The sequence below is a fragment of the Saimiri boliviensis genome, chromosome 9 (genome assembly GCF_048565385.1).
Source record: "Saimiri boliviensis isolate mSaiBol1 chromosome 9, mSaiBol1.pri, whole genome shotgun sequence".
In the NCBI taxonomy this organism is placed as follows: Eukaryota; Metazoa; Chordata; class Mammalia; order Primates; family Cebidae; genus Saimiri; species Saimiri boliviensis.
Window position 1 is genome coordinate 96,699,660 of NC_133457.1, and position 27,186 is coordinate 96,726,845.

General features: G+C 44.3%; 1 protein-coding gene across 4 annotated transcripts in view; it reads left to right on the top strand.

Moving 5' to 3' along the window:
• Positions 1 to 1,821: 1,821 nt before the first annotated feature.
• The window catches only part of ASXL1 (ASXL transcriptional regulator 1), an 83,588-nt gene continuing 58,223 nt past the window's right edge, over positions 1,822 to 27,186 (top strand). The window contains exons 1-3 of one of the 4 annotated variants that reach the window (XM_074406390.1): positions 1,822 to 2,337; positions 9,920 to 10,002; positions 12,526 to 12,634. In XM_074406390.1, the coding sequence (XP_074262491.1) occupies positions 2,281 to 2,337; positions 9,920 to 10,002; positions 12,526 to 12,634 (249 nt within the window). In that variant the 5' untranslated portion in view covers positions 1,822 to 2,280. The other 3 variants (XM_074406393.1, XM_074406391.1, XM_074406392.1) reach the window with 3 other exon arrangements.

Sequence of the window (27,186 nt, forward strand, 5' to 3'; positions counted from 1 at the left end):
GTCAAACCATTTTTTTGGGGATGGTAGTTCCTCCTTTCTCTCAGGTTAAAGCTGGAGAGATTTTAAGAGGTGTCTTGTTCCAGAGAGCTGGGTGCTCTTTGCAGTCTTTTCCCTTTGCAGGATTTTGCTTACCAGACTCATAAGTTTTCTGTGACCAGTATTAGACACAGAACATTGAACCCTTTGGTGTTAGAGTTTGGGCTATAACATAATGATCTCCTATCAATACTGGCTGTGTCCTACACATTAACATTAAGGAGTGGAGGGTGTGTTTCCTCAGGCAGGGAAACCTTTTAAATGTGGCCACTGATTGTGCCTTTATAGTTTTTAAGAGCTGTCCTCAATCCAATTCAGGACGGACTCTAGAAATGTTTCTGGACGACTCAACCTATTTACAGGTACAGAAAACCTATGTGCTGAGTGCTCCGAACTTCAGCCCAAGGCTCAGAGAGGCTAAGTACATTGCCCATTGTCTCTCAGCTGGTAATAACAGCTACCATTTATTAAGTATTTGCTCAGCTGCGCGTGTAAATCCCAGCACTTTGGGAGGCTGAAGCCTGTGGATCATGAGATCAGGAGATTGAGACCATTCTGGCCAACGTGGTGAAATCCCATCTCTACTAAAATGCAAAAAATTATCTGGGGCGTGGTGGCGCGTGCCTCTAGTCCCAGCTATTCGGGAGGCTGAGGCAGAGGGAATCACTTGAACCTGGGAGGCGGAGGTTGCAGTGAGCCTAGATCGTGCCACTGCATTCCAGCCTGGCCATAGAGCGAGACTCTGTCTAAAAAAAAAAAAAAGCTCTATGCTAGGTGCCAAATCATATAGACCTAATACTGTCAAGATCTCCCTTCACATCCTCTTCCAATTTGTCAAATGTTTTACGTTAATTTTAATTCCAATAATGCCGTGAAATGCTACACAAATGCAGATCACAAAACTGAGACTCAGAGAGGTTGAACTGACAGGCAGGGAGTGACTCAGCCAAGATTCCAGTCTAGGTCCGCTGGATTCCAGGGCCTGAGTTCTCTCCAAGGTACTGCCTCTAAAACGCACTCAGGTGCATTCTGCTCGATATGGCCCCAGAGTCCAAATTCTTTACACGAGCCGTCAACATATCATCAAGTTCCTGAAGTGGTAAGAACGCTCTAGGCTGCGGGTACAGACTCTGCAAATACACAGCGGCCTGAAAGCACAGGAGGAAATGAGGAACCGTCTAAGTCCATCAGCCGTGGAATATCCGTTTTACTGCTATGAGGGTCTTTTTGTCTCATTATTATGCGTCAGTGAGTCATTTAGGGAGGACCAAAAGGGAAAGTCCTGCCTCTCATCACCTACGAGAAGTGTTGGTGAGAACCGTTTAAGAGAGAAGCATGAAGTGGGAGCTGCGAGTCGATCTACCCATCCTGGCTCCCCAACCGCACCTGCCCGGAGGTCTGGAAGCAAAAAGCAGCGAAGGGGTTAAGAGCGAACCGGGCGGGGGAGCCCAGCCACCGCCCCTTCCCAGCATCGCCTCCCAGAATCCCCCAGGCCCCCAGCCAGTTCCCGCACCTCGCGAGACTCCACCCAACACACCAGCACCCCCACCTCCGCCCCTCCCCGAACAGCGACCCGTTCCCGTTCTTAGTTGAGGTCGGCGCTAGGCGGAGGACGCGAGAAAAAAAGCGGAAAAGGGCCGCGGGGCAAGCCGGGAAGTGTGGTCTATGCGCTGCACGCGGACATATTCTTCCGGAGCGGGGAAGGCCAGAGAGGCCGCCGGGACTACGACTCCCAGCCGCCCTTTCGGTTTGTTTTTGTTCAAAAAAAAAAAACCCACACTCCCCCTCCTCACTCTTCACACACACTCCCACACACCCACGGCAGACACGCACGCACCCGGGCGCCGAAGGGAAAGCCGCGTCTCGCCCTCCCGCCCCGCCGCCGGTCGTGTCTCCGATCCCTCAGCAGAGCGGGAAAGCGGAGGCCGGAGCCGTGACCTCTGACCCCGTGGTTATGCGGAGCCGCCGCATTCCTTAGCGATCGCGGGGCCGCCGCTGCCGCCGTGGGCGACTGACGCAGCGCGGGCGCGTGGAGCCGCCGCCGCCACCCCTCCCCCACCGCGCTCTCGCGCCAGCCGGTCCCCGCGTGCCCGCCCCCTCTCCCCGGCCGCACCCGAGCCCTCGCGCGCCGCCACCGTCGCCGCCGTCACGCGTCCCCCCACTGCCGCCGCCGCCGCCGCCCCAGCCCGCCCAGCCCGGAGATCCCGCGTGGAGCTGTCGCCGCCGCCGCCGCCGGGGAGGAGGATGAAGGACAAACAGAAAAGGAAGAAGGAGCGCACGTGGGCCGAGGCCGCCCGCCTGGTGAGGCGGGCAGCCGAGGGGGGCCTCGTGGGGGCCGAAGGGGGGGGTGCTCGCCGCGCACCCCCAACAGGAGGGGGAGGGGCGAGGCCCTGCCCACCGCGGGAGGGGGCGGGGCCATCTTCCTTTAAGAACCAGACAGCCCCGCAAGGCGCGGGGTGGGGAGCGCTCCCCCGCCGTGGTGGGATGTGGCGCTTTTTTCCGCTAGGGCCCTCACCTCCCCCGCGCCCCAGCAGAATTCCTGCGGAGGGGCGAGTTGGCTGGCCAGCTCCTTCCCCTTTGGGCACCGGGGTCCCGCCTCCCCTCCCCCACGATTTGGCGGCGTCTGGGGGTCTGGGGCAGCTTCGTTCATTCACCCGGGGGAGTTGGGTTTCCGGGAAGGGTCGGAAGCTCCTCCCTCGCTTCCTGGTGGGTAATGGGGTGGTGCGTTTGACTCGGGGTGGAAAAGCGACCCCACATTCGAGGACACCAGTGGCATTTTGAGATTTCCCAATCTAAACCAGGTGCGTGGAGTGAAGCAAGTGCTCATTTCCCAGCTTGACCCCTGAGCAGCGGTTCTCCAACTTTAGTGTCCTGTGGGGAACACCTGGGAGGCGGTTAGGAACGCTCCTCGTAGGGCCCTGGGCGAGACCTGCTGAGCCTCAGGGTCTGGGATGGAGGCTGGGAATCTGCGCTTTCACTAGCTTCCCAGGTGATTGGAACACAGTGGCCCACGGACCCCACTTTGAGAAACGCTGACTGTAGGTGCTTGCCTTCAGAAGCTGGACTGAAAATGGGTACTTTGTGGAGAACTGAGTCACTGTGCCGAGAATGTATGTTGGACAAAAACAAAGTGTCTCTGTGGGGAGACTGTTCACGGAGGATTTGGATTCAGCAAGGGAGAGCATAATTTGAGTGTTTGAAGCCGCCTGGTTCAACTGGTGGGGGTTGTGAGCGTCAGAGGACTTGCAGGTGAAATAACTTCCTTTTGGATTGCACCCACAATGCTAAGACGCTTGGAGATGCATTCCTGAAACGTAGCAGGTGTTACTTCTCCCAGAGATGTCACTTCCTCAGATCTGTCACACAGTGAGGTTATGGTGCCGGTAGCATAAGTGTTGCTTGACACCCTGTGGTTTATATGTAATTGTTGTCATCCAGTTCTAATGATCAGTGAAACTCTGACTTAATTTTCTCTCATTTTGAGGTGAGTTTTCTGCCTCAAAAGATGTGCCCCCCCATCAAAAAAAAAAAAGGGTGTGGGGATTGATACAAATCTAAAGTACACCTTTTTCTTTCTCGAAATCTGTAAAAGTTACTGATTTATAAAACTGAAGGTATTTGGGCTACAGGAGAATTTTCATTGGTGTTTGCGATTCTCTCCCCTAGTCATTCGTTGCCCAGGGAAGAAAAATAGCAATTGTTTGTATGCTGAAGTTCTGTGCTTCAGTTTATTTTGGCCTGGCATGTGAAATTTGAAGATTTTGAGGTTCCAGAATATTTTTTTTTTTTCTGATTCAGTCAACATCGGAAGGTTGGGCTAGTTTTCGGCATCTTGTAGAAATTTCAGTATTTCTCTAATGTTTCTTTTTCTTTTTTTCTTTTCTTTTTTTTTTTGAGACAGAGTCTCACTCTGTTGCCCAGGATGGAGTGCAGTGGTGTGACCTCGGTTCACTGCAGCCTCTGCCTCCCGAGTTCAAGTGATTCTCCTTCCTTAGCCTCCTGAGTAGCTGAGAGTACAGGTGCACACCACCACGCCCAGCTAATTTTGTATTTTTAGTAGAGACGGGGTTTCACCATATTGGCCAAGATGAGCTCCATCTCTTGACCTCGTGATTCACCCTCCTAGGTCTACCAAAGTGCTGGGATTACAGGTGTGAGCCATTGCGCCAGGCCACTCTCAGATGTTTCTTTACTTGAATATAGGCCTGGTGGGGATTGGGAGAGACCTCTCATTTTCCTGGACAAAGAGTTTTGTGTGTTTATTGACATTCTCCTTGGCGTTCCTGTTACGTGGGTGTTTATGACCCTGGGCACCCAAGGAAATTTGCTAGCTAGAGTTCTACTTGTTAGGGTTACGTAAAAGTACTTTTACATCTTGGGTTATTTGTGCCCTGACATAATTATAAAGTCTATCTGTCTCAAAATTCTGTTGGTTCTTACTAGTTGACTTTAGGAATTTGGGGTCCACTGTTAAGCCTCTTTAGATTCTCGAATTGACTGTGGTGTGAACTTCAACATCGAGGTTGCTCTTTCTGTTTTATCATTGACTGAGCTTCAAGCCAGATTATGAGTAAGTTATTTCTCTTTTTCTTCTAAGGCACTTCATTAAAAATAATGATATGAAGTAGGAATTACTTTGTGGTGCTGTTATACCTGTGAAAAAGGATTTGTGAGACTTTGGGAGGCTGAGGCGGAATAATCAGTTTAGACTAGGAGTTCGAGACCAGCCTGGGCAACATAGTGAGAACCAGTCTCTTCAACAACAACAAAATGAGCTGGGCCTGGTGGTGTGCACCTATGGTTCTAGCTACTTGGGGCTGAGAATAGCATAGGCTGAGGAGTTGGAAGCTGCAGTGCCCAGTGATTGATTGTGCCACTGCACTCCAGCCTGGGTGATAGAGGGAGACCCTGACTCTAAAAAAAAAAAAAAAAAAAAAAAATGAGGCCAGGTGAAATGACTCATGCCTGTAATACCAGCACTTTGGGAGGCTGAAGTGGGTGGATCATGAGGTCAGGAGTTCTAGACCAGAGAACTGTGAGAGCAAGACTGTCTTTAAAAAAAAAAGGACTCCTGAGAATCTTTGTGTTTTTTTGTTTTAGAATTTTCCATTTCTTTGCATGGACTGGTTGGTAGGTGAGGGGGAACTTTTTAAGACTCCTAAGCTCAGCGTGGTGGCTCACACCTGTAATCCCAGCACTTTGGGAGGCCAAGGCAAACAAATCAATCACCTGAGGTCAGGAGTTCGAGACCAGTCTGGCCAACATGGTGAAACCCCTGTCTCTACTAAAAATACAAAAATTAGCTGGGCATGGTGGCACATGCCTTGTAATCCCAGCTACTTGGGAGGCAGAGGAGGTTGCAGTGAGATCCCACCACTGCACTCCAGCCTGGTTGACAGTGAGACAGACTCCATCTCAAAACAAAAAAACAGCCCTGTTCATGTTTAAAAAAAGTTACTATAACACTGTTTGCTGGAGAATTTGTGAGAGCATTGGACTGAGAGAAACTTGACGAGGAGGGAACGTAGGACAGTTGATTAGAACACCTGAACACTTCTCTTCAGGCAGGTGGATTTGGAGTGCTTGCAGTGGCAGTTGTATGCACTTCCTTGGAAACACTTTCAGATTGCTCCTGAACCGGCTTAGATTGGTTGACTACAGTGTGACTGGGAGTCCTTTTAAAAATTGTTTTTATAGAGGAAAGAGGATTATTCTTAAGAATTTTAGTATAGTATACCCCAGGAGATTGATTTTTGCAGATGTTAATTATGCTGTCGAAAAAGATATTGTTTCTTTCACACATTTTATAGTATTGTCTTTTCTAGATGTAAGAAGTAGACCTTACGTGGTTGGGTAGATACAAAGCCTCCAGCTTGTTATGAACAGTTTGTTTGGGAGAAGTGGTCAAGGGGATTTCCCTTTAAATTGAGGCCCCCTAAATGGATTCTCCCTGGCTTTGAGAAACTCTTTTTTTGCATGCTTTATCTTTTACTTTGATTCATGACTGACCAATCTTAACATCAAACATTTTTTTCCCCTTTGAAGTAAGAGATTCTTTTTAAAAAATATAAGCTAGAAAGACAGCCACTAGGAATAGAACGCTGCTCACTTGTTCTTACACCAAAAGCTGGAGGCGTAAACAGTTTTAATAAAAGTGAATTCTTTGTATCTTTTGATGTAACTTCAGAGATTTTGTTTCCTCTGTCTTAAATTCTCAGGCTCTTTCTGATTGCTGTTTAAATAATTGGTAGTTACTATTTCAGAGTCATGCTTCTTAAAAAAATTCTACCAAAATTCGCTAGCTCAATAATTAGTATCAAAGAAATGGTATCTGTGGTACTGAACATTAGTTGTTTGTTCCAGGGTTTATTGTAGGTTTGTTCAAGTCAGTACTGCCTATCTTGGCACTTAAGTTCTTGGAATATAAAGGTAGATAAGGTTTGCCCCTCAGGGCTTATGGTCTTCTGGGGATGGCGAAGGTCGAGACATAGGAACAGAATTTTACTCCCGGCATGATAAGTATTATCACAGTTGTATAAATCATAAACAGATATCCCAGTTCCTGCCTCTTGTCTAGTCATAATTATGAATAGTTTCTCCTTTCACGCTCAACTGTCCTGGTTTGGGAGATAATTATATGTGTTATAAAACATATCCCTGGCAGAGATCAGGGAAGGCTTCCTGGAGAAAGGTGCTTTCTGAGCTGAATCTTGATGGGTAAGTAGGGGTTCCCATCACAGAGGGCGTAAGCAGGAGCTGGTGACAACAAATAGAGTGAGAGTGGGGGAGACAGAGAGTATGTATTTGCAAAGTGTGGGAATTAGGTATATCTATGAGTTATAGGAACATAAAATTTGTGGAGTGTCAGCTTGGATGGGTAAAGAGATGGGTAGAGACCAGATCGTGAGGGCTCCATATGCCAGGCCAGTGAGTGCCTACTCTGTGCCAGGCACTGTAGGCATGACTTACATTGTCTCTCATCTGTTCAACTGAGAGGAAGACATCAGTATCCTTAAGAAAACTTAGGTTCAGGTTGGGTTGTAATTTGCCCCAGTTTAGAGTGTAAAAGTTTGAATGTAACTCAAGATCTGTTCTTTAGCCGTGGGCCAGTGGACTTTGGAAGCTTCAGCTTTTGCAATATGTGATTAGGGAGCTGTTGAGGATTTTATTTGCTCTCTATTTTTTTTTATTATTTTTTGAGACAGGGTCTCACTCTGTCACCCTGGCTGAAGTGCAGTGGCGCCATCACAGCTCACTGCAGCTTCCATTTCCCGGACTCAGATGATTCTCTCACCTCAGCCTCCTGAGTAACTGGGATTACAGGCTTGTGCCCCATGCCCGGCTAGTGTTTTGTATTTTTTGTCAAGACAGAGTTTCACCGTGTTGCCCAGGCTGGTTTTGAACTCCTAGGCTCAAGCAGTCTGCCCACCTTGGCCTCCCAAACTGCTGAGATTACAGGTATGAGCCACTTCACTCAGCTAGTATTTTTTATTTTTTAAAGAGATGAGGATTCATGGTGTTATCCAGGTTGGAGTGCAGTGACTAAACACAGGCAGGATCATGGTGTAGTACAACCTGGAGCTTCTGAGCTCAGGCCACCCTCCTGCCTCAGTCTCAGCTGAAACTCACCACTGCGCCTGGCCTGTTGAAGGATTATTATTTTTTTTTTTTGAGACGGAGTTTCGCTCTTGTTACCCAGGCTGGAGTGCAGTGGTGCGGTCTCGGCTCACTGCAACCTTTGCCTTCTGGGTTCAGGCAATTCTTCTGCCTCAGCCTCCTGAGTAGCTGGGATTACAGGCACATGCCACCATGCCCAGCTAATTTTTTGTATTTTTAGTAGAGACCGGGGTTTCATCGTGTTGACCAGGATGGTCTCCATCTCTTGACCTCGTGATCCACCCGCCTCGGCCTCCCAAAGTGCTGGGATTATAGGCGTGAGCCACCGCGCCCGGTCCCTGTTGAAGGATTTTACAGCTGAAACTGATGAGGGCAGATTTGCTTTGCTGGGTTGACCTCAGGCTATAACATGTAAGTTGTACCAGAGCAGGGATTTGGTCTTGTTTAACTGTGAATCCCTAGAATTGTGCCTGGCACCAAGTAGGTGTTCCATGTGTTTGTTGAATGAAGGCTGACAGTAGAGTCAGAATGGATTTGAGGAAAGCAGGACTGGATGGAGGGATATTAAGAGGCTGTTGTATTGGGCCAGGTGAGAGACTGGTGTTGTGACTTGGGGGACAGATGAGAGAGAAGGCTGACACCTGTGTTTCTGAATTAGGTGATTATACAGGCTGTCAATCAAGGTAGAGAATACAGGAAGAAGAGCAGGTCTGGAGAAGAGGTGAAATTAGAGTTGCCAATTAGATGAATTAAGAGTAGAGCTGGATTAGAGTAGATGATGAAGGGGTACAATCAGTATACAACCAAATATTTGAATCTGAAATTTGAGGGAGAAGTCAGGGCTAGAGGTAGAGATTAGGTAGTTATCAGAAGTTAGGTAGTCCCTGAAATGTGGAGAGATGATTATATTACCCATAGAGAATGGAAAAACTGCAAAGAGAGGCAAAGAATAAGGCTGTGGGAAATAGGGGTTTCATTTTAGTACCTTCTCCAAGCCTTGACTTTAGTGCTGAGGGCTTATGTTCTTCCATAGAGAGTACCTTCCACAGCAGTCCTGTCAGACGAGAGTGGGCATGTTCAGGGTGGTGTGGCCCTAGACAGCAGCAGCCCTGTCAGACTTACTGCGTTATGTTTTGCTTGTGAGAGCAGTAGTTGGTTATGGTAGTTACATGGACTGTAGGAGGTTAGCTTGATTTGGAGTAACAAGTAGTTGTACAGGTTGACAAAGTACAAAGATATTGACAGCATGTTTCCTCTTTTAGAAGAATAAGTTTTCTAAAACTCTTTTTAGATGGAGTTTCAGTTTTGTTGCTCAGTCTGGAGGGTAATGGCGCGATCTTGGCTCACTGTAAGCTCTGCCTCCCTGGTTTAAGCGATTCTCCGACCTCAGCCTCCCGAGTAGCTGGGATTACAGGCATGCCCCACCACGCCTGGCTAATTTTGTATTTTTAGTAGAGATGGGGTTCTCCATGTCTGTCAGACTGGTCTTGAACTCCCGACCTCAGGTGATCCGCCTGCCTCGGCCTCCCCGAGTGTTAGGATTACAGGTGTGAGCCACCACACCCAGCTCTACAACTCTTAAACCAAGAGAGCTGCAGTTGCACACTTAGGAAAATACTGCCATGACTTGGTTATAGGTAATGCTAACATAAATGGGATATTCTGTTTCTCACTGCACCAGTCATGCAGAATTATAGCATCATGTTGCCAAATGGCAAAATGTTCTGTGGCAGTTAACACCACAAATTGACAACACAGTGGCAATAGGCACTGTTTAAAAATATGGATACTTGGCCAGGCGTGGTGGCTCACGCCTGTATCCCAGCACTTCAGGAGGCTGAGACGGGCAGATCACCTGAGGTCAGGAGTTCAAGACCAGCTTGGTTAACATGGTGAAGCCCCATCTCTACTAAAAATACAATAATTTGTGTGTTTGTGTGTGTGTGTGTGTGTGTGTGTGTATGTGTATGTACATGCACTAATCAAACTTCCTTGGGAAAGAAAATTTGAATACATTTCTGTCTTACCCATTTCTTGTGCAGCACTATATATTCTGTGGTTTAGCAGTATTAACAGCATCAAGTTAAACAGTAACCAGTGTTGCTAAGATCTCGTGTACTATGCCATGTATGCTGAGAAGAGATGCATCCTTAGAATTGAGAATGAGAACATTTCAGTTAATTGCAGTAACTTAGCCCGTGATATATAGACCAATGGATATAAATGGAAATTGCACACTAAAATTAGGACGTTTATATTTCTTCAGGTATTAGAAAACTACTCGGATGCTCCAATGACACCAAAACAGATTCTGCAGGTCATAGAGGCAGAAGGACTAAAGGAAATGAGGTTTGTATTGTTCTTGTTGTTTAACATGAGGGTTTCATAGGACATGTGTCTTTCTGTACTCGTGTAGTGATGTAAGTCCACCTGTGTATATATTTGTGCTTCTGTGTCTGGCAGTGAGGTAGAACTATCCATTTCCCAAATTGTGTGTCGTCTGCGTGGAAGGTGGGAGTGGGTGGACACCCACTGGTTTTCATTTGGAGGTGCAGTGGCTTTCCCCATTTCCTTGCTCTTCCTTAAGTCTTGGCATAGAGATTGTTTTTTGCGTAAGGAGTCCGGCAGGGCACATTTCATCTTGTGCCGTTTTGGAAGTTTCAGACCTAATAGCCTCTATTGTACCAAATACTACCCTTTTCTCTATGCCATATCACTGAAGTTCTTTCTTTTAGGATAAAAGAATGGTGGTCTCATCAACATAAACCCACTGACTTTTTCCACCCTACTAATTCCAGTCATATATGAAATGAATTTGCTACATTTTGAGGTGACCTTTGTTTTCTAAATTTATAGTATAGGTTTCCTGGAGAAGTAACAAGTTAGAAACATAGAATTGCCGGCCTGAAGGCCAGTGACTGTCTTTAATCTTTGTTTTTCCTTCAAACTTCAAAAAAAAAAAAAGGTCAGCCATGGTGGCTCACGCCTGTATTACCAACACTTTGGGAGGCTGAGGCAGGCAGATCATTTGAGGTCAGGAGTTCAAGACCAGCCTGGCTAACACGGCAAAACCCAGTCTCTACTGAAAATACAAAGATTTGCCAGTGTGGTGACGTGCGCTTGTAGCCTGTAGCCCCAGCTCAGGAGGCTGAGGCAGGAGAATTGTTCAAACCCAGGAGATGGAGTACAGTGAATTGAGATTGCACCACTACGCTCCAGCCTGGGCGACAGAATGAGACTCCGTCTCAAAACAAAACAAAAAATCCTTAAATGAGGAAAGAGGAGAGCCCTACACAGTTGCTTCCTGGGACTTGGAACAAACTTCATGTTTTTGCCAGTCAAACTTTAGCTGCTTTAATTGACCCTTTAGTGTCAAAAGGCCCTCACTTTCCAGTCAATAGTTCAGACATTCTCAAGTTGATATTTTTGTGGGGAGGGAAGATTGGGATTGTCTACCTCAAATTTCTTTCACTTGTATTTATGCCCTGTGTAGTGTTATAATTGTGCTTTATTTTTGTTTTTATGGGCTATTTCCCGTCATGCTGCTGTCTTCACTGCTGTTGGACCACTTTGCCTATAGAAGGTAAATGAGTCCCTTTGGGACATACGGAATTGAGAACCTTAGCTTATTTCTGCTGCTTGTTCTTAGAGGAATTATGAAGCGGTTATGGTGGCTCATGATGAGTGAGCAGCTCTGTAATTTGTAGACGGAGGGATCATATGTAGGAGTCACAGAAGAGCTTTGCCAGCGTGCTGTTCCCCCTTGTAGCAGAGATGCTAGCACACCCACTTGATACTCCAGATTTTGCACAGGGTACTTTTAGAGATTGGTTCTTGGTGAAAAATTTTTCAGCATCCAGTGTGTTCCAAGGCAAAATAAGTAATAGTTTTTTAATGGCTTTTTTAGACTCAGAATTTATTTTTAACACTGCATAAATTAGGGCCTCTGGTTCTGAAAAATGCGAAGAGGCTTACTTAAACTATATATTTTTGGACATGCTGGGGAAAGGGAAGAGAAGGTGCATAGGTGAATCCTAGCTCTAATACACTAGTGCCAAACTCACTTAGTAATAATGGGCATTGGTTGATATTTCTGGTAGCTTTTCTATTTTAAGATTCAGTAAATAGCATCCTTCTCACTGAATTGTCACTGTTTTGGAACCTGCTGTTGTGGCAGGGACCGTGAAACAACTTAGTATGCCATCGTTTCAGCTTAATGTTGAAGGATGGGTACTAAATCCACTCGACTTATTTTTTGGATTCTGGTTTAAATAATTGTTCCTGGGTAGATACAGACTAAAACTCATTCTCCCCACTCCCAACAGAGCAAAAAACAAATGAAATACAGTTTTTGTGTGTGTACTTACTGGAAAATGTTTAACTGGGAGAAAAATTTCTGCTTGTTTTATTGGCACAGCACCATTGATTCTGTGATTCTTTGTCATAATATTCTGTGGCAGTGTCTGAGTATGATATGTAGGTTGACATATAGAGGCTAGGAAACTTTTAATAGTAAAATTTTACTAACATTTAATTTTTAGAATTTAATTAGAATATAACTTGAAAAAAATCATTGTGTGGTTTTTCTAAATTTCTTGGAAATTTGATTTATATTGTCAAAAAGCACTGATGAAGTGTTAGGTATAGATTTCAGGTATCACATAATATTTATCCCAGAGTTCTCTGAGTGTAATTTATGTGAGTTTCATTTGGTTGTTCTTTTACTAATTTCACAGTGAAATTGTCATGAGATTTTTTTTCTTCTGTATTTCTTGCTTAGCTTCTTCTCATTTCAGAATGAATTGGAGGGATTAGGTCTTTAGGTAAGCAGGCAGATGGATTTTATGACCCTCATCCATTCTTTTATTACAGTGGGACGTCCCCTCTTGCATGCCTCAATGCTATGCTACATTCCAATTCAAGAGGAGGAGAGGGCTTGTTTTATAAACTGCCTGGCCGAATCAGCCTTTTCACACTCAAGGTAATTAATATAAATTCTGTTTTGCTGTAGTGGTTCTTGGACTTTCAATGTGTATAAGAATTACCTGGTAGTTCTATAATGGGGGGTGTGAATTTGCATTTCTCATATGCAGTCAGATGACATTGATGCTGTTGGTTCTAAATGGCACTTTGAGATGTTCTAATATGAATAGGATCTTTGAAATTACTTAGTCATAATGGCTCTTGTCTCTGTTCATCTTTGCTTGTCTGTATCTTTCTAGATTGTACAAAATTGAAGGATAAGTATGTGTGGGAATAATGGCAGATGTTTTGCTTCGCCACCCCCCCCCCCATGGCATCTCACTATGTCACCCAGGCTAGAGTGCAGTGGTGGGATCTCAGCTCACTGCACCCTTCACCTCCCAGGTTCAAGCAGTTCTGCCTCAGCCTCCTGAGTAGCTAGGATTACAGGTGCATGCCCAGCTAATTTTTGTATTTTTAGTAGAGATGGGGTTTCACTGTGTTGACCAGCTGGTTTTGAACTCCCGACCTCGTGATCTGCCCACCTTGGCCTCCCAAAGTGCTGGGATTACAAGCGTGAGCTACTGCGCCCAACCACAGATGTGCCTTAATTAGGATTTTGTTGTAGTAATGATGTGAAGGATAAATTACCGGACAACTGAAGTAAGACCTACTATATGGAAAATAACTGAAATGTGAACATGTTTGTGGAAATTCAAAAACTCATTGACATTTAGGAAGTGGCAGTAATTACAAAGGAAGAGGAGTTAGGTAGAATTCATAATAAAGCTCAAATAGGGCTAAATGAACAAGTAATTATTTTTCCACCGTTTGTGATATATATGGCAATCATTTAGACCAGAGCTCTGTACACTTTTTCTGTACAGGGCCAGAAAATGTTTTTGGTTTTGTGGACCATACTGCTTTTGTCTTAACCACTTAGGTCTGCCCTTTTAGTAGGAAAGCAGCCATACCCAAATTAATGGACATGAGTGTGTTCCAATAAAAAATAATTTATTTTATTTACAAATGTTTGTTTTACTTAAGAAAACAGGCTGCAGGCCAGATTTGATTTGGGGCTGTACTTTGCTGACCCCTGATGTAGACATAAGATGACTTGTTGACATTGGAGAAACTGAAAATTTTATGCTGACCCTTTCGTTCTTAGTGTGTTTATAAATTGTAGCAGTCAGTATACACTTTTTCCTTTAAGTTTGTTTTCTTGATGGATTGTATTTAAAATAAATATCTGAACAAATACCAGCTATATAGCATGAGGCCATAAAGCTTGGTCTTTATATATAAATAAAGTTTATCTTGTGGTCAGATGTCTGTGCTGTTTTCTGTGTTGTTTTTATATCCGACAGCTTGGTCTTCTTTTTCCTATCAGTTTTGCGTGCTTTTCTTGTAATCAAACCTTGGGAGAGACAGAGCCAAAACCTAGCTTTGTGGTCAGGTGCGGTCGCTGACACCTGTAATCACAGCAGTTTGGGAGGCTAAGGCGAAAGGATTACTTAAATTCAGGACTGTGAGACCTTGTATCTATTTGGGGGGTGGTGGCGGGGGGGAAGCCTTGCATGATGGTGTGTGCTTTCGTAGTTTTAGCTACTCAGGAGGCAGAGCAGGAGGCAGCTTGAGCTCTGAGGGTAGCTTGAGATGGAGGCTGCCGTGAGCTGGGATCAACACCACTGCTCTCCAGCCTGGGCCATATAGCAAGATCCTGTCTCAAAATAAAAATGCAACTTTGTAACCTGGGATGGATTTAACCTCTTTTTGGTGGAAAGTGCATTCCTGGCACAGTCAGTCCTTAATAAATGATAGCCTTTATGATGTTCTGAGGTTCATCATCCTTAATTGTCTGTTAATGGCACTTTTTTATTAATATTATTACATATTTTTTGAGATAGGCTCTTGTTTGTCACCTGGGTTGGAGTGCAGTGGTAGTATGTGCCTGTAGTTCTAGCATTATTACGGGTCACTGTAGCCTTGACCTCTGAGCCTCAAGTGATCCTCCCATCTCAACTTTCTGAGTAGCTGGGACTACATACCACCATGCCTGGCTAATTTTTTGTGGAGAAGTTTTGCCATGTTGCTCAGGTTGGTCTCAAACTCCTGGAGTCAAGTGATGCACTTGCCTTGGCCTCCCAAAGTGCCAGGATTACAGACACGAGCCACTGCACCTGGCTTATTATTTTTTAATTTAATAGTTTCATTTTTAGGAACAGGGTCTCACTCTGTTGTCCACAGCTGGAGTGCAGTGGTATAATCATAGCTTGCTGTAGCCTTGAACTCCTGGGCTAGAGCATTAGTCCCACTTCAGCCTCCCTAGTAGCGTACACCACCACCCTGGCTAATTTTTAAATTTTCTTGTAGAGATGAAGTCTTGTTATGTTGATTAAACTGATCTCAAACTCCTGGCCTCAAGTGATCTTCCTACCACAGCTTCACAAAGCACTGGGATTACAGGTGTGAGCAACCATACCTGGCCCTCTGTTATGTAGGGTATTGTTACATATACTGTAATTATATATAGTTATAATTAATACATATTATATGTTTATTACAAATATGCCTGTTAATGTTATATTCTATTTTTAAAATGAAGGACAATTGCTTTTTTCTGTGAGTACCTTAAGGGTAGAAACTGGTTTTATTTCTGTTTGTAATTTGGCTCTGGGCAGAATTCTTGGCATAGTACATGCTTAATGTGTGAACTGAATTATATTTCTTCATCTTAATTTTACAGGCGTGAGCCACCGCACCAGGCCCCTTAATTTTAATTTTAATATATCTTTGAATAAACACCATTGTATGAACCTGCTGTAAGCTTGGGAGTGGTCTGTTAGTCTGCAGCTTGTCTGGGATGTGCTAAGTGAAGATTTGCTCAATACCTCATCTCATCTGCCTTTGGCTTTCTGTTGCTTATGCTTGATAGTATCTAGTTCATTGGACTTTTACATCCACAAGCATCACTTCTCTGATTCACATTGTACTCTTTAATGGATTAATGGTTTGCTTGGTTGGTTCCTCTAGTTAGACTGTTAACTCCTTAAGGGCAGAGTCTATATTTTATTCATTATCCACAGCACTAGGTACATAGTTGCTTTCAATAAATATATATTTAATGAATGAATTTAGTGAATAATGGCTACATTTTGGTACTTAATTATTATTTTTATTTTCTGAGACAGAGTCTTGCTCTGTCACCCAGGCTGGAGTGCAGTGGCGCAATCTTGGTTCACTGCAATCTCCACCTCCTAGGTTCAGATGATTCTCCTACCTCAGCCTTCTGAGCAGCTGGGACTGCAGGTGTCCACCAGCATGGCCAGCTAATTTTTTAATTTTTAGTAGAGATGGGGTTTTTCCATGTTGGCTAGGCTGGTCTTGAACTCCTAACCTTGTGATCTGCCTGCCTGGGCCTCCCGAAGTGTTGGGATTACAGGCGTGAGCCACCGCACCTGGCCTTCATTATTCTTTTGACATTTGATGAGAGATACTACTAATTTTTTTTTTTTGGTAGAGACAGTCTTGCTGTGTTGCCAAGGCTGGTCTTGAATTCTTGGACTCCAGATCTGCCCACCTCAGCCTCCTAAAATGTTGGGATTACAGGCATGAGCCACCTCATCTATCCTTGTTCATAATTTTGATGGGCTGGGCGCAGTGGCTCATGCCTGTAATCTCAGTACTTTGGGAGGTCGAGGTTGGTGGATCACATGAGGTCAGGAGTTTGTAACAAGTCTGGCCAGCATGGTGAAACCCTGTCTGTACTAAAAATAGAAAACTTAGCCAGGTGTGGTGGCACAGGCCTCTAATCCCAGCTACTTAGGAGGCTGAGGCAGGAGAATCGCTTTAACCCAGGAGGCAGAGGTTGCAGTGAGCCGAGATGGTGCCGCTGCACTCCAGCCTGGGCGACAGAGTGAGACTCTATCTCAAAAAAAAAAAAACTGTTTGAAGGGTGTTAACAAGTACAGACATGGCCCTTCACCTGTAAGTATTTTATTTTTTATTTTGAGACGGAGTTTCACTCTGTTGCTCAGGCTGGAGTGCAGTGGTGGGATATCAGCTCACTGCAACCTCTGCCTCCCAGGTTCAAGCAATTCTCTTGCTTCAGCCTTCTGAGTAGTTGGGATTACTGGTGTGCGCCACCACACCGGATTAATATTTGTATTTTTAGCAGAGATGGGGTTTTGCCATGTTAGCTAGGCTGGTCTCCAACTCCTGACCTAAAGATCTGCTTTGTCCTTCCAAAGTGCTAGGATTACAGGCATGAGCCACTGTACCCGGCCACCTCTAAGTAATTTAGATGGTACGTCTTAAGCACAAAGACATGGCCTTTAGCGGTGGCTCACGCCTGCAATTCCAGCACTTTGGGAGGCCAAGGCCGGCAGATCACCTGAGGTCAGGAGTTAGAGGAGAAACTTTTGTCTCTACTAAAAATACAAAAAGTTAGTGGGGCGTGGTGGTGTGCGCCTGTAATTCGTGCTACTTGGGAGGCTGGGGGAGGAGAATCACTTGAACCCAGGAGGCAGAGGCTGCAGTAAGCTGAGATGGGGTCACTGTACTTCAGCCTGGGACTTCAGCCTGGGCAACAGACCAAGACTCAGTCTCAAAAGAAAAAAAGAACAAAGACATTTTCCTATGTAACCGCAATGCCATTATCACACTCAAGAAACTTAACATTGATACAAATGTGTATAATATATAGTCCATATTCAAATTTTCCTCTAGTTTCAAAAGTAATCTTTGTGGATTAAAATCCTGTATGCAATCATGATATTTTTGAACAATTCAGACTAGGTGTTATATAGAAAATTAGGTCGAGCCGGGCACGGTGGCTCAAGCCTGTAATCCCAGCACTTTGGGAGGCCGAGGCGGGTGGATCACGAGGTCAAGAGATCGAGACCATTCTGGTCAACATAGTGAAACCCCGTCTCTACTAAAAATACAAAAAAATTAGCTGGGCATGGTGGCGTGTGCCTGTAATCCCAGCTACTCAGGAGGCTGAGGCAGGAGAATTGCCTGAACCCAGGAGGCGGAGGTTGCGGTGAGCCGAGATCGCGCCATTGCACTCCAGCCTGGGTAACAAGAGCGAAACTCCGTCTCAAAAAAAAAAAAAAAAAAAAGAAAATTAGGTCGAATTTGTTGTTTGTTTTTTTGGAGACAGGGTCTGGCTCCATGGCCCAGGCTAGAGTGCAGTGGCATCATCACAGTTTACTGCACCCTCCGCCTCCTGGGCTCAAGTATTCTTGTGCCTCAGCCTCCTGAGTAGCTGGAATTAGATGTGCTTGACACCACGCCCAGCTAATTTTTATATTTTTAGTAGAGATTGGGTTTTGTCCTGTTGCCCAGGTTGATCTCGAACTCCTGGACTCAAAGCAATCTTCCCACCTTGGCCTCCCCAAGTGCTGGGATTATAGGTGTAAGCCACTATGCCTAGCAATTAAGTACATTTTTAAAGGACTAATAGAAATGTGGAAATCTTGGTTATTTCCAGATTCCTGTGTTTTACTGCCTAGTCACGTCTACTGTTCCAGGTTGTCCAGAGGATGCAGCAGCAAAGGCTGATAGTGGTGGGAAGTTTTGCATACTGGTTGACCAAGGGCTAGTTTGGTTAGTGTCTTGCCTGTGATAATGGACAGGAAGATACCAGTTATTTTTCTCAGTTTTCCTTTTAAAGGTAGTAGTGACACCTTTGAAATCTTGTGGCATTTTCTTTGCCTCTTTTCCCTTACATGTTAAGGAAAAGCTTGTGTGCATAATGGCTTGTTAGTTTTTTCTTTTCCCTACTTGGAAATCTCATCTGGTGGGGCATTGGGGTCAGGATTTACATGTATATATTTATTATTTTTTGGGGAAACTAAGTTTCACTCTTGTTACCTAGGCTGGAGTGCAATGGTGCAGTCTCAGCCCACTGCAACCCCTGCCTGCTGGATTCAAGTGGTTCTCCTGCCTCAGCCTCCTGAGTAGGTGGGATTACAGGTGCATGTCACCATGCCTGGCTAAGTTTTTATATTTTTAGTAGAGACAGGGTTTCACCATGTTCGCCAGGTTGGTCTCGAACTCCTGACTTCAGGTGATTCACCCATCTTGGCCTCCCAAAGTGTTGGGATTACAGGTGTGAGACACGTGCCTGGTCAGAATTGTATTTTACCTATGTGCTTTTACTATTTATATGAAAATAATTGCAATTTTTTCATTTTTCAGTTCTGGAAACATTTGTATGGACTTAACTATGATTACAAAAGGTTTACTGGTTTGCTGGAGTTTTTTGGGGCATGACACAGGGTTTCTTCTCTTACAGAAGTTTTTCTGGGTAATGTGGTGGTACAGGTTGAGTATCCTTTATCTGAAATGCTCGGGACCTGAAGTGTTTTGGATTTGGGAATTTTTCATATTTGCCACATACGTAATAAGATATCTTGAGGATGGGGCCCAAGTCTAAACACAGAATTCATTTGTGTTTCATATTTACCTTATATGCATGAAGCAAAGCTTTTTTTTTTTTTTGAGATGGACTCTCAGTCTGTCATCCAGACGGGAGTGCAATGGCGCAATCTTGGCTCACTGCAACCTCCGCCTCCCAGGTCCAAGCAATTCTCTTACCTCAGACTCTCAAGTAGATGAGCCGCCCTGCTAGTATTTTGTATTTTTAGTAGAGATGGAGCTTTACCATGTTGGCCAGGCTGGTCTCAAACTCCTGACCTCAAGTGATCTGCCCGCCTCAGCCTCCCAGGATGCTGGGATTACAGGCATGAGCCACTGCTCCTGACCTCAAAACAAAGTCTTGACTGTGTGCGGTGGGGGTCGGGGGTTTAGAGACAGAATCTTACTCTGTCTCCCAGGCTGGAGTGCAGTGGGATAATTTCAGCTTTCTGGGGGCACGTCTGCCAGGAACTCTTGTCCAGCAAGAGGGTTCCAACCTGGATAGCGGGGAGCGTTCCCTACATCAGCTCACTGCAACCTTAGCTGCCTGGGCTCAAATGATCCTCCTACTTTAGCCTCCCAAGTAGTTGGGACTACAGGTGCAAGGCACCATGTCTCAGTAATTTTTGTGGTATTTTTTTATAGAAATGGGGTTTTGTCATGTTGCCCAGCCTGGTCTTGACCTCCAGGGCTCAAGCTGTCTACCCACCTTGAATTCCCAAAGTGCTAGGATTATAGGCATGAGCCACCGTACCCAGCCTTTGTATTTATTTTTATTTATTTATTGCATTTTAGGTTTTGGGGTACATGTGAAGAACATACAGGATTGTTGCATAGGTACACACGTGGCAGTGTGATTTGCTGCCTTCCTCCCCATCACCTATATCTGGCATTTCCTCCCCATGCTATCTCTTCCCCAACTCCCCACCCCTTGCTGTCCCTCTCGTTTCCCTTCCAACAGACCCAGTGTGTGATGCTCCCCTCCCTGTGTCCATGTGTTCTCATTGTTCAGCACCCACCTATGAGTGAGAACATGCGGTGTTTGATTTTCTGTTGTTGTGTTTTGATGGCAACCCATCACATGAGGTCAGGTGTGGAAATTTCCATTTTTGGTGTCAGGTTGGCACTCCAAAGATTTCAGATTTTGGAGCTTCTTGGATTTTTGGATTAGGGATGCTCGGCCTGTACACTTGACATTTTATATATAGATGCTTACATCAGTACTTGGAGCTAATCCTCAGTGGTGGGATAGGTGCAATTTATTTCTACTTTGGGTTCTTGATTTGAATTTTTTCTTTCTTGAAGTCTTCTGTCAGTGTTGATTGTTGCCTGGTTAGAGATGGGATTTGTATTGTTTTTTACACTTGGGATTTCCTGTTGTGATAAGATCACTGTGAACTCCTTTATAGTGTTATGCATTCTTAGGACTTTCATGACGAAGTACCATGGTTTTGTGTTATGGCTGTTGTTTCTTTGCTGAGTTTAAATAGGGTCCCGGCCTGACATGGTGGCTCATGCTTACCCTGTCTAAAAAAAAAAAAAAAAAAACTCAACTAAATATAGTTAAATAGGCCAGGCTCGTTGGCTCACGCCTGTAATCCTAGTACTTTGGTAGGCTGAGGTGGGCAGAGATCACCTGAGGTCAGGAGTTTGAGACCAGCGTGGCTAAGATGGCAAATCCCTGTCTCAACTAAAATGTAAAAGCCACCTGTAATCCCAGCTTCTCCAGAGGCTGAGGCAGGAAAATCACTTGAACGCAAGAGGTGCAGGTTGCATTGAGCCAAGATCGCACCACTACACTCCACCCTCAGCAACAGAGTGAGAGTCTCAGTCTGTCTGTCTGTCTCTGTCTCTCTCTCTCTCTCTCTCTCTCTCTCTCACACACACACACACACACACACACACACACACACACAAAGCGTTCATAAATGGTGATGGAGTCTTCCTCTGTCACCCAGGCTAGAGAGCAGTAGTGCAATAATTTTGGCTCACTGCAACCTCTGCCTTCTGGGTTCAAGTGATTCTCCTGCCTCAGCCTCCCAAGTAGCTGGAATTATAGGTTCAGGCCACCATGCCCAGTTAATTGTTTTTTTTAGTAGAGACAGGGTTTTGCTATGATGATCAGGCTGGTCTTGAATGGTCCTGACTTCATGTGGTGCCTGCCTTGGCCTCCCAAAGTGTCGGGATTATAGATGTGAGCCACCTTGCATGGTTAATATTATTTACTTTTGCTGTTACATAAGATGTCACTTATGGCTATTTGTACTTATAATTATACTTCATGTGGTGATACAGGGTTCAGCATTGGGGTCTTTTTTCAGTTAGCAAGTTCAGTTGAACCCTTTTCTTGTTTAGGCTATTTTTTAAAAGTATAAAAAAACTTAATAAAAGAAATACATGTCTGGGCTCGGTAGCTCGTGCCTATAATCCCAGCACTTTGGGAGTCTGAGGTGGGCAAATCACTTGAGGTCAGGATTTTGAGACCAGCCTGGCCAACATTGTGAAACCCTGTCTCTACTAAAAATCCAAAAAAAAAAAAAAACAGCTGGGTGTGATGACATGCCCCTATAATTCCAGCTACCCAGGAGGCTGAGGCAGGAGAATCTGTTGAACTTGGGAGGCGGAGGTTGCAATGAGCCGAGATTGTACCACTGCACTCCAGCCTCGGCGACAAGAGTGAGACTGTCTCAAAAAAAAAAAAAAAAAAAAAAAAGTAAAGAAATAGATGACTACGTTTAAAGTATCTTCCATTTATATCTGTAGTTTGCAAAAAAGGAAAAAGCAATGGAGGAAGAGAGTGAGATAATTACTGCATTTTTACAGTGTTGTTTAAATAATTACAATTAAAATTTTTGTGTACAATTCCACACTTAATAGCAAATTGCAGATGAATTGTCACTAGGTGTGGTGTCTTACAAGTCCAGCACTTTGAGAGGCCAAGGTGGGAGAATCACTTGAGCCCAGGAATTCGAGACCAGTTTAGGCAACATAGTGAGACTTTGTCTCTACAGAAAACAAACAAAATTAGCTGAGTGTGGTAGCCCACAGCTGTAGTTGCAGGTACTGGGGAAGCTGAGGTGAGAGGATTGCTTGAGCCTGGGAGGTTGAGGCTGCAGCTGAGATCAAGCCACTGCGCTCTATTCTGGGCGACTGACTAAGACCCTGTTTCAACAAAGAAACAAAAAATCCAAAATGATTTGCTTACCATTAAATACCAAGAAAAGAATTACTGCAGCAAGCCTAGATTTAGATACAATAAAATCATGGAGCTTATCATTGAAAGACACTTTTGACTTTTCATAGGTGCCTAGCAAGCAAAGTTGTTTTTTTTAAATATGCAAGTCGGATCAAGTCACTTTTCTGCTTAGCCCTTGCCTACTTCTTGAACGGTTTTCCTAGCACTTTCTAATTGGTCATTCATTGTGTTTCAGCCATCCTGGCCTTCAGCCTATTTCTCAGACATCCCAATTTTGGGTACACTTTAGGTCCCTTGCATGTGCTAGCTCATCTACTTGGAAAATTCTGTGATACTTTCTTGCACGTAATAGATACTAATAAATATTGGCTGAATGCAACCAAAAATGTTGACTTCAGTAATAGAAGTAGTAGAACAGAACATTATCCAAGTCCTTTTCTGTTTGTTTTTGAGACAAGGTTTCCCTCTGTCACTTAGGCTGAATGCAGTGGTGCCATCGTGGCTTACTGCAGCCTTGACTTCTTGGGCCCAAATGATCCTCCTGCCTCAGCCTCCTGAGTAGCTGGGACCACAGGTGTGTGCCACCATGCCTGGCTAATTTTTTTCTTTGTAGAGATGAGGTCTTACTCTGTTCTCCCCAGAATACTCTCAAACTCTTGGGCTCAAGTCATCCGCCTGCCTCAGCCTCCCAAAGTGCTGGGATTATAGGTGTGAGACATTGCGCTTGGCCTCTTACCAAAATCTTAAACCAGTTAATTCTCCTTGTATCTCACCTTGCTTTTATATTGTTTTTTATTATAGAATATGCTTTTGTTTTAGCTTATTTTTTCTTCTGCTCGGCAAGTTAACTTTGAAGAATCCTTTTTTTTTTTTTTTTTTTTTTTTTTTTTGAGATGGAGTTTTGCTTTTGTTGCCCAGGCTGGAGTGCAATGGTGTGATTTCAGCTCACCACAACCTCTGCCTCCCAGGTTAAGTGATTCTCCTGCCTCAGCCTCCCGAGTAGTTGGGATTATAGGCATACGCCACCACGCCTGGCTAATTTTTTTTTTTTTTTTTAAATAGAGATGGGGTTTCTCCATGTTGGTCAGGCTGGTCTCCTGGTCTCCAACTCTCATCCTTAGGTGATCTGCCTGCGTTGGCCTCCCAAAGTGCTGGGCTTACAGGCATGAGCTACCATGCCTGGCTTCTTGCCTTCTTTAGAGCAGTTCCACATAACTCTGTGGAAGAATCTGCTGACGTTAGAAATAAACCTTTTTTTCCCAGGCTGTGACCATAATCTTTTTTTTTTTTTTTTTTTAATTGCTGAAGGAAGAAACCGAACCCTTAGGAACAGTTTAAACATTTTATGTGTTTATTAGATATATTATTCCTTTTAAAGTTTTGAACTTTGATCATCTTGTTAAGAAAAAGAGACCAGTCAGAGTGTCTCATGTCCATAATCCCAGCATTTTGGGAGACTGAATCAGGGGGAAATTACTTGAGCTCAGGAGTTTAAGACCAGCCTGGGAAACATATGGAGACCTTGTCTCTGCAAAAACAAACAAAAAAAATTAGCCAGGCATGGTGGTGGATGCCTGTGGTCCCAGCTACTAGGGAGGCTGAGATGGGAGGATTGCTTGAGCCTGGGAAGTTGAGGCTGCAGGAAGCTGTGATTGTGCCAGTACACTCCAGCCTGGGCAACAGAGTAAGACCCTGTGTTTAAAAAAAAAAAAAAAAAAAAAATGCGAGGGGAAGAAAAAGAAAAAAAATTGCATTTATTTACGAATGAATGGTGAGCAACATTTTAGATAGTAACTTATGTAGTCTGTGTGAATCGTATCAAGTATGTGTGATTTTTAATGCTTAGAATCCTAGAATTTTAGTGAGGAAGGAGCTCTCAAGTTACCTAACTCATTTACATTTTACAGATAGAAAACTAAACTTCTGACAGATGAAATGATTTATACCATACATCTATATGATAATTGCATATGGGTGAGTCGGCATTAGAGCCCAGAACCCAGTCTTTGATTTAATTTCTTTTCATTATGCCAATTTAGAATAAAGTTTTTCTCTTGGTTTTTTGACCTTTGGCCACTTCATCTTTTGAAGGATCTTGTAAGTTCCTTGGTATTTCTCTAAATGTCAGTTATATTGTCTTCGGTGAAAGTTCTTGTTAAGTGAAAGTAGCCTTTAATATCCTTAAATGTGAACCTGTTTCTTACGGCTTGAGTTTTTGCACTCTCCATTATATTGGCATTTCTAGTTGTTGGCTTTCTTTTCTGTGCTAGATTGAGTGGTATATGTTGGTGCTAAGAGCACTGGAATAGGAATCAGGGACTTAGGTACAGCATAGCACCTCATGTATTACTTGGATATCTTCACTTGTCTCCAATATTGAAGAGGTATCATTGGTTGTTTAAAAACTTACAGTGTAAAATCCTAGTATGCCATGAAAGGGAACTGTAGAATATAAATTGATGACCCTGAAACTTGAAGCAAGCATGAGAGCTCAGTTTCTCCATCTCTTGTGGGCTTCACCCTCACTGTCTGACATCCTGATCTAAGACATCTTTCCTGCATCCCAAAGCTCTGTGGAAAATCTCTTGGGCTAAAAATCAGTACAGACCTTGTGGTACTCTGTTCTAGCCTTTTTAGATTGTTGTGTGTGAAAAGTAAGTCAGCTGTGGATATTTTTCTTTCCTATTTTGTGACGCAATTGCTATTTACAGAAGGCTGCCTGTTTTATTGCAAACCCTGTTACACTGTGCATTGTAGGAGGTCTGCTCATAAAGCTCAGTTAGTAGAACAGTACCATTTACTTCGGTCAGTTGTAGCAGCGATCTGGGTTTTTTTTTTTTTTTAAGACAGAATCTTGCTGTGCCACCCCGGCAGAAGTGCAGTGGCATGACGTTGGCCCACTGCAACCTCCACCTCCTGGGTTCAAGTGATTCTCCTGCCTCAGCCTCCTGAGTTGCTGGGTTTCAGGCATGTGCCACAACACCTGGCTACTTTTCATATTTTAGGTAGAGACGGGGTTTCGCCATATTGGCCAGGGTGTTCTTAAACTCCTGACTCCAAGTGATTCACCTGCCTCAGCCTCCCGAAGTGTTAGGATTACAGGTATGAGCTACCATGTCCAGCCAGCAATCTGGTTTTGAGGGCGGCTTTGACCCCTCATTTGGTAAAAGGTTCATTATTTGACTGATTCCCAAAGGACATGTGGATTTATCTTCAAAAGAAGGGGTATTTCATTGTCAGTATTCCTAGCCAGCTCTGGGAGAAGAGAGAACTTAAAAGCGGGTCAGAGTCTGGTGTTATGCCCAAGGGATGCACTGCCTTTTGGCTTTCCACCTCCTGAAGTTCAGAGCCCTATGAGAATGAGATGGTAACGGTCAAGTAGCAGTGGTTTGAAAAGTGCCACCACTGGGATGATTGTGTGGTAGCCTATCGGAGTGGGCAGGATGCTAACTTTAGAGGTGCTAAAGGGATTTTTGTTGTTGTTGTTGTTGTTGTTGTTGTTGTTGAGAAGAGTTTTGCTCTTGTAGCCTAGGCTGGAGTGCAATGGTGCAATCTTGGCTCACCACAACCTCTGCCTCTGAGGTTCAGGTGATTCTCCTGTCTCAGCCTTCCAGGTAGCTGGGACTACAGGCATGCACTATCATGCCCAACTAATTTTGTATTTTTTGTAGAGACAGGGTTTCTCCATCTTGGCCAGGCTGGTCTCATACTCCCAACCTCAGGTGATCCACTTACCTCGGCCTCCCAAAGTGCTGGGATTACAAGCGGTAACCACCGTGCCTGACAAGGGATGTATTTTTATAAACAAGAAGGTTATAAGTGTTTCTATTAAGTGTAATTTTTTTTTTTTTTTTTTTTTTTTTTTGGAGACGGAGTTTCGCTCTTGTTACCCAGGCTGGAGTGCAATGGCGCGATCTCGGCTCACCGCAACCTCCGCCTCCTGGGCTCAGGCAATTCTCCTGCCTCAGCCTCCTGAGTAGCTGGGATTACAGGCACGTGCCACCATGCCCAGCTAATTTTTTGTATCTTTAGTAGAGACGGGGTTTCACCATGTTGACCAGGATGGTCTCGATCTCTCGACCTCGTGATCTACCCGCCTCGGCCTCCCAAAGTGCTGGGATTACAGGCTTGAGCCACCGCGCCCGGCTTAAGCGTAATTTTTAAAGCACAAGAGTTCTGGGAAAATGAGAATATTGTACATACTCTAGACTTCCTTGGGACTGTATTTGAAAAAAATAAATTTTTCTTTGGGTCAGCCATTGTGAAAACTGCATTTGCTCTCAATACTTCAGATCAGGCTTTTGGGGAGAGTTAGTTGAAGAATTTTAGTCTAAGAAAGTTGCTTCTACCTTAGCTAAATCTGGAAGAAAAGATGGAACCTGATGTTTGAGTGCTAACTGTATTCCAGACAGGCATTATACTCCTTATGTTGGTCCTTTTGAAGGATAAATAGTTTCTGCGTCCTGTACTAATGAGGAAATTGCCTGAGAGAGTTTAAATAATTTGTACAAAGTAACACTTGGTTATTTGAGATTTGTTTTTAATACAGAGAGGACAGGTTAGGAACTTTGAAGCTTCAACTAAATGAGTCACTTCTCAAATGTTTGAGAAGCATGCTCAAGGTTCTGGAGGAATAGCTCAATTTGTACGTCATGAGAGAAGTGAGTAGTGAGCAAAATATATAATTTCTTCTGAATGATGCTTTTTTGATGCATTGGTGCTAAATTGGCTTTGATTGTATGATACTTCTTAAAAGTATTAGCTAAAGGCTGAGTGCAATGGTTCATGCTTGTAATCCCAGCACTTTGGGAGGCCGAGGCAGGAGGATCACCTGAGGTCGGGAGTTCAAGACCAGCCTGACCAACATGGAGAAACTGTCTCTATTAAAAATACAAAATTAGGCCGGGCGCGGTGGCTCAAGCCTGTAATCCCAGCACTTTGGGAGGCCGAGG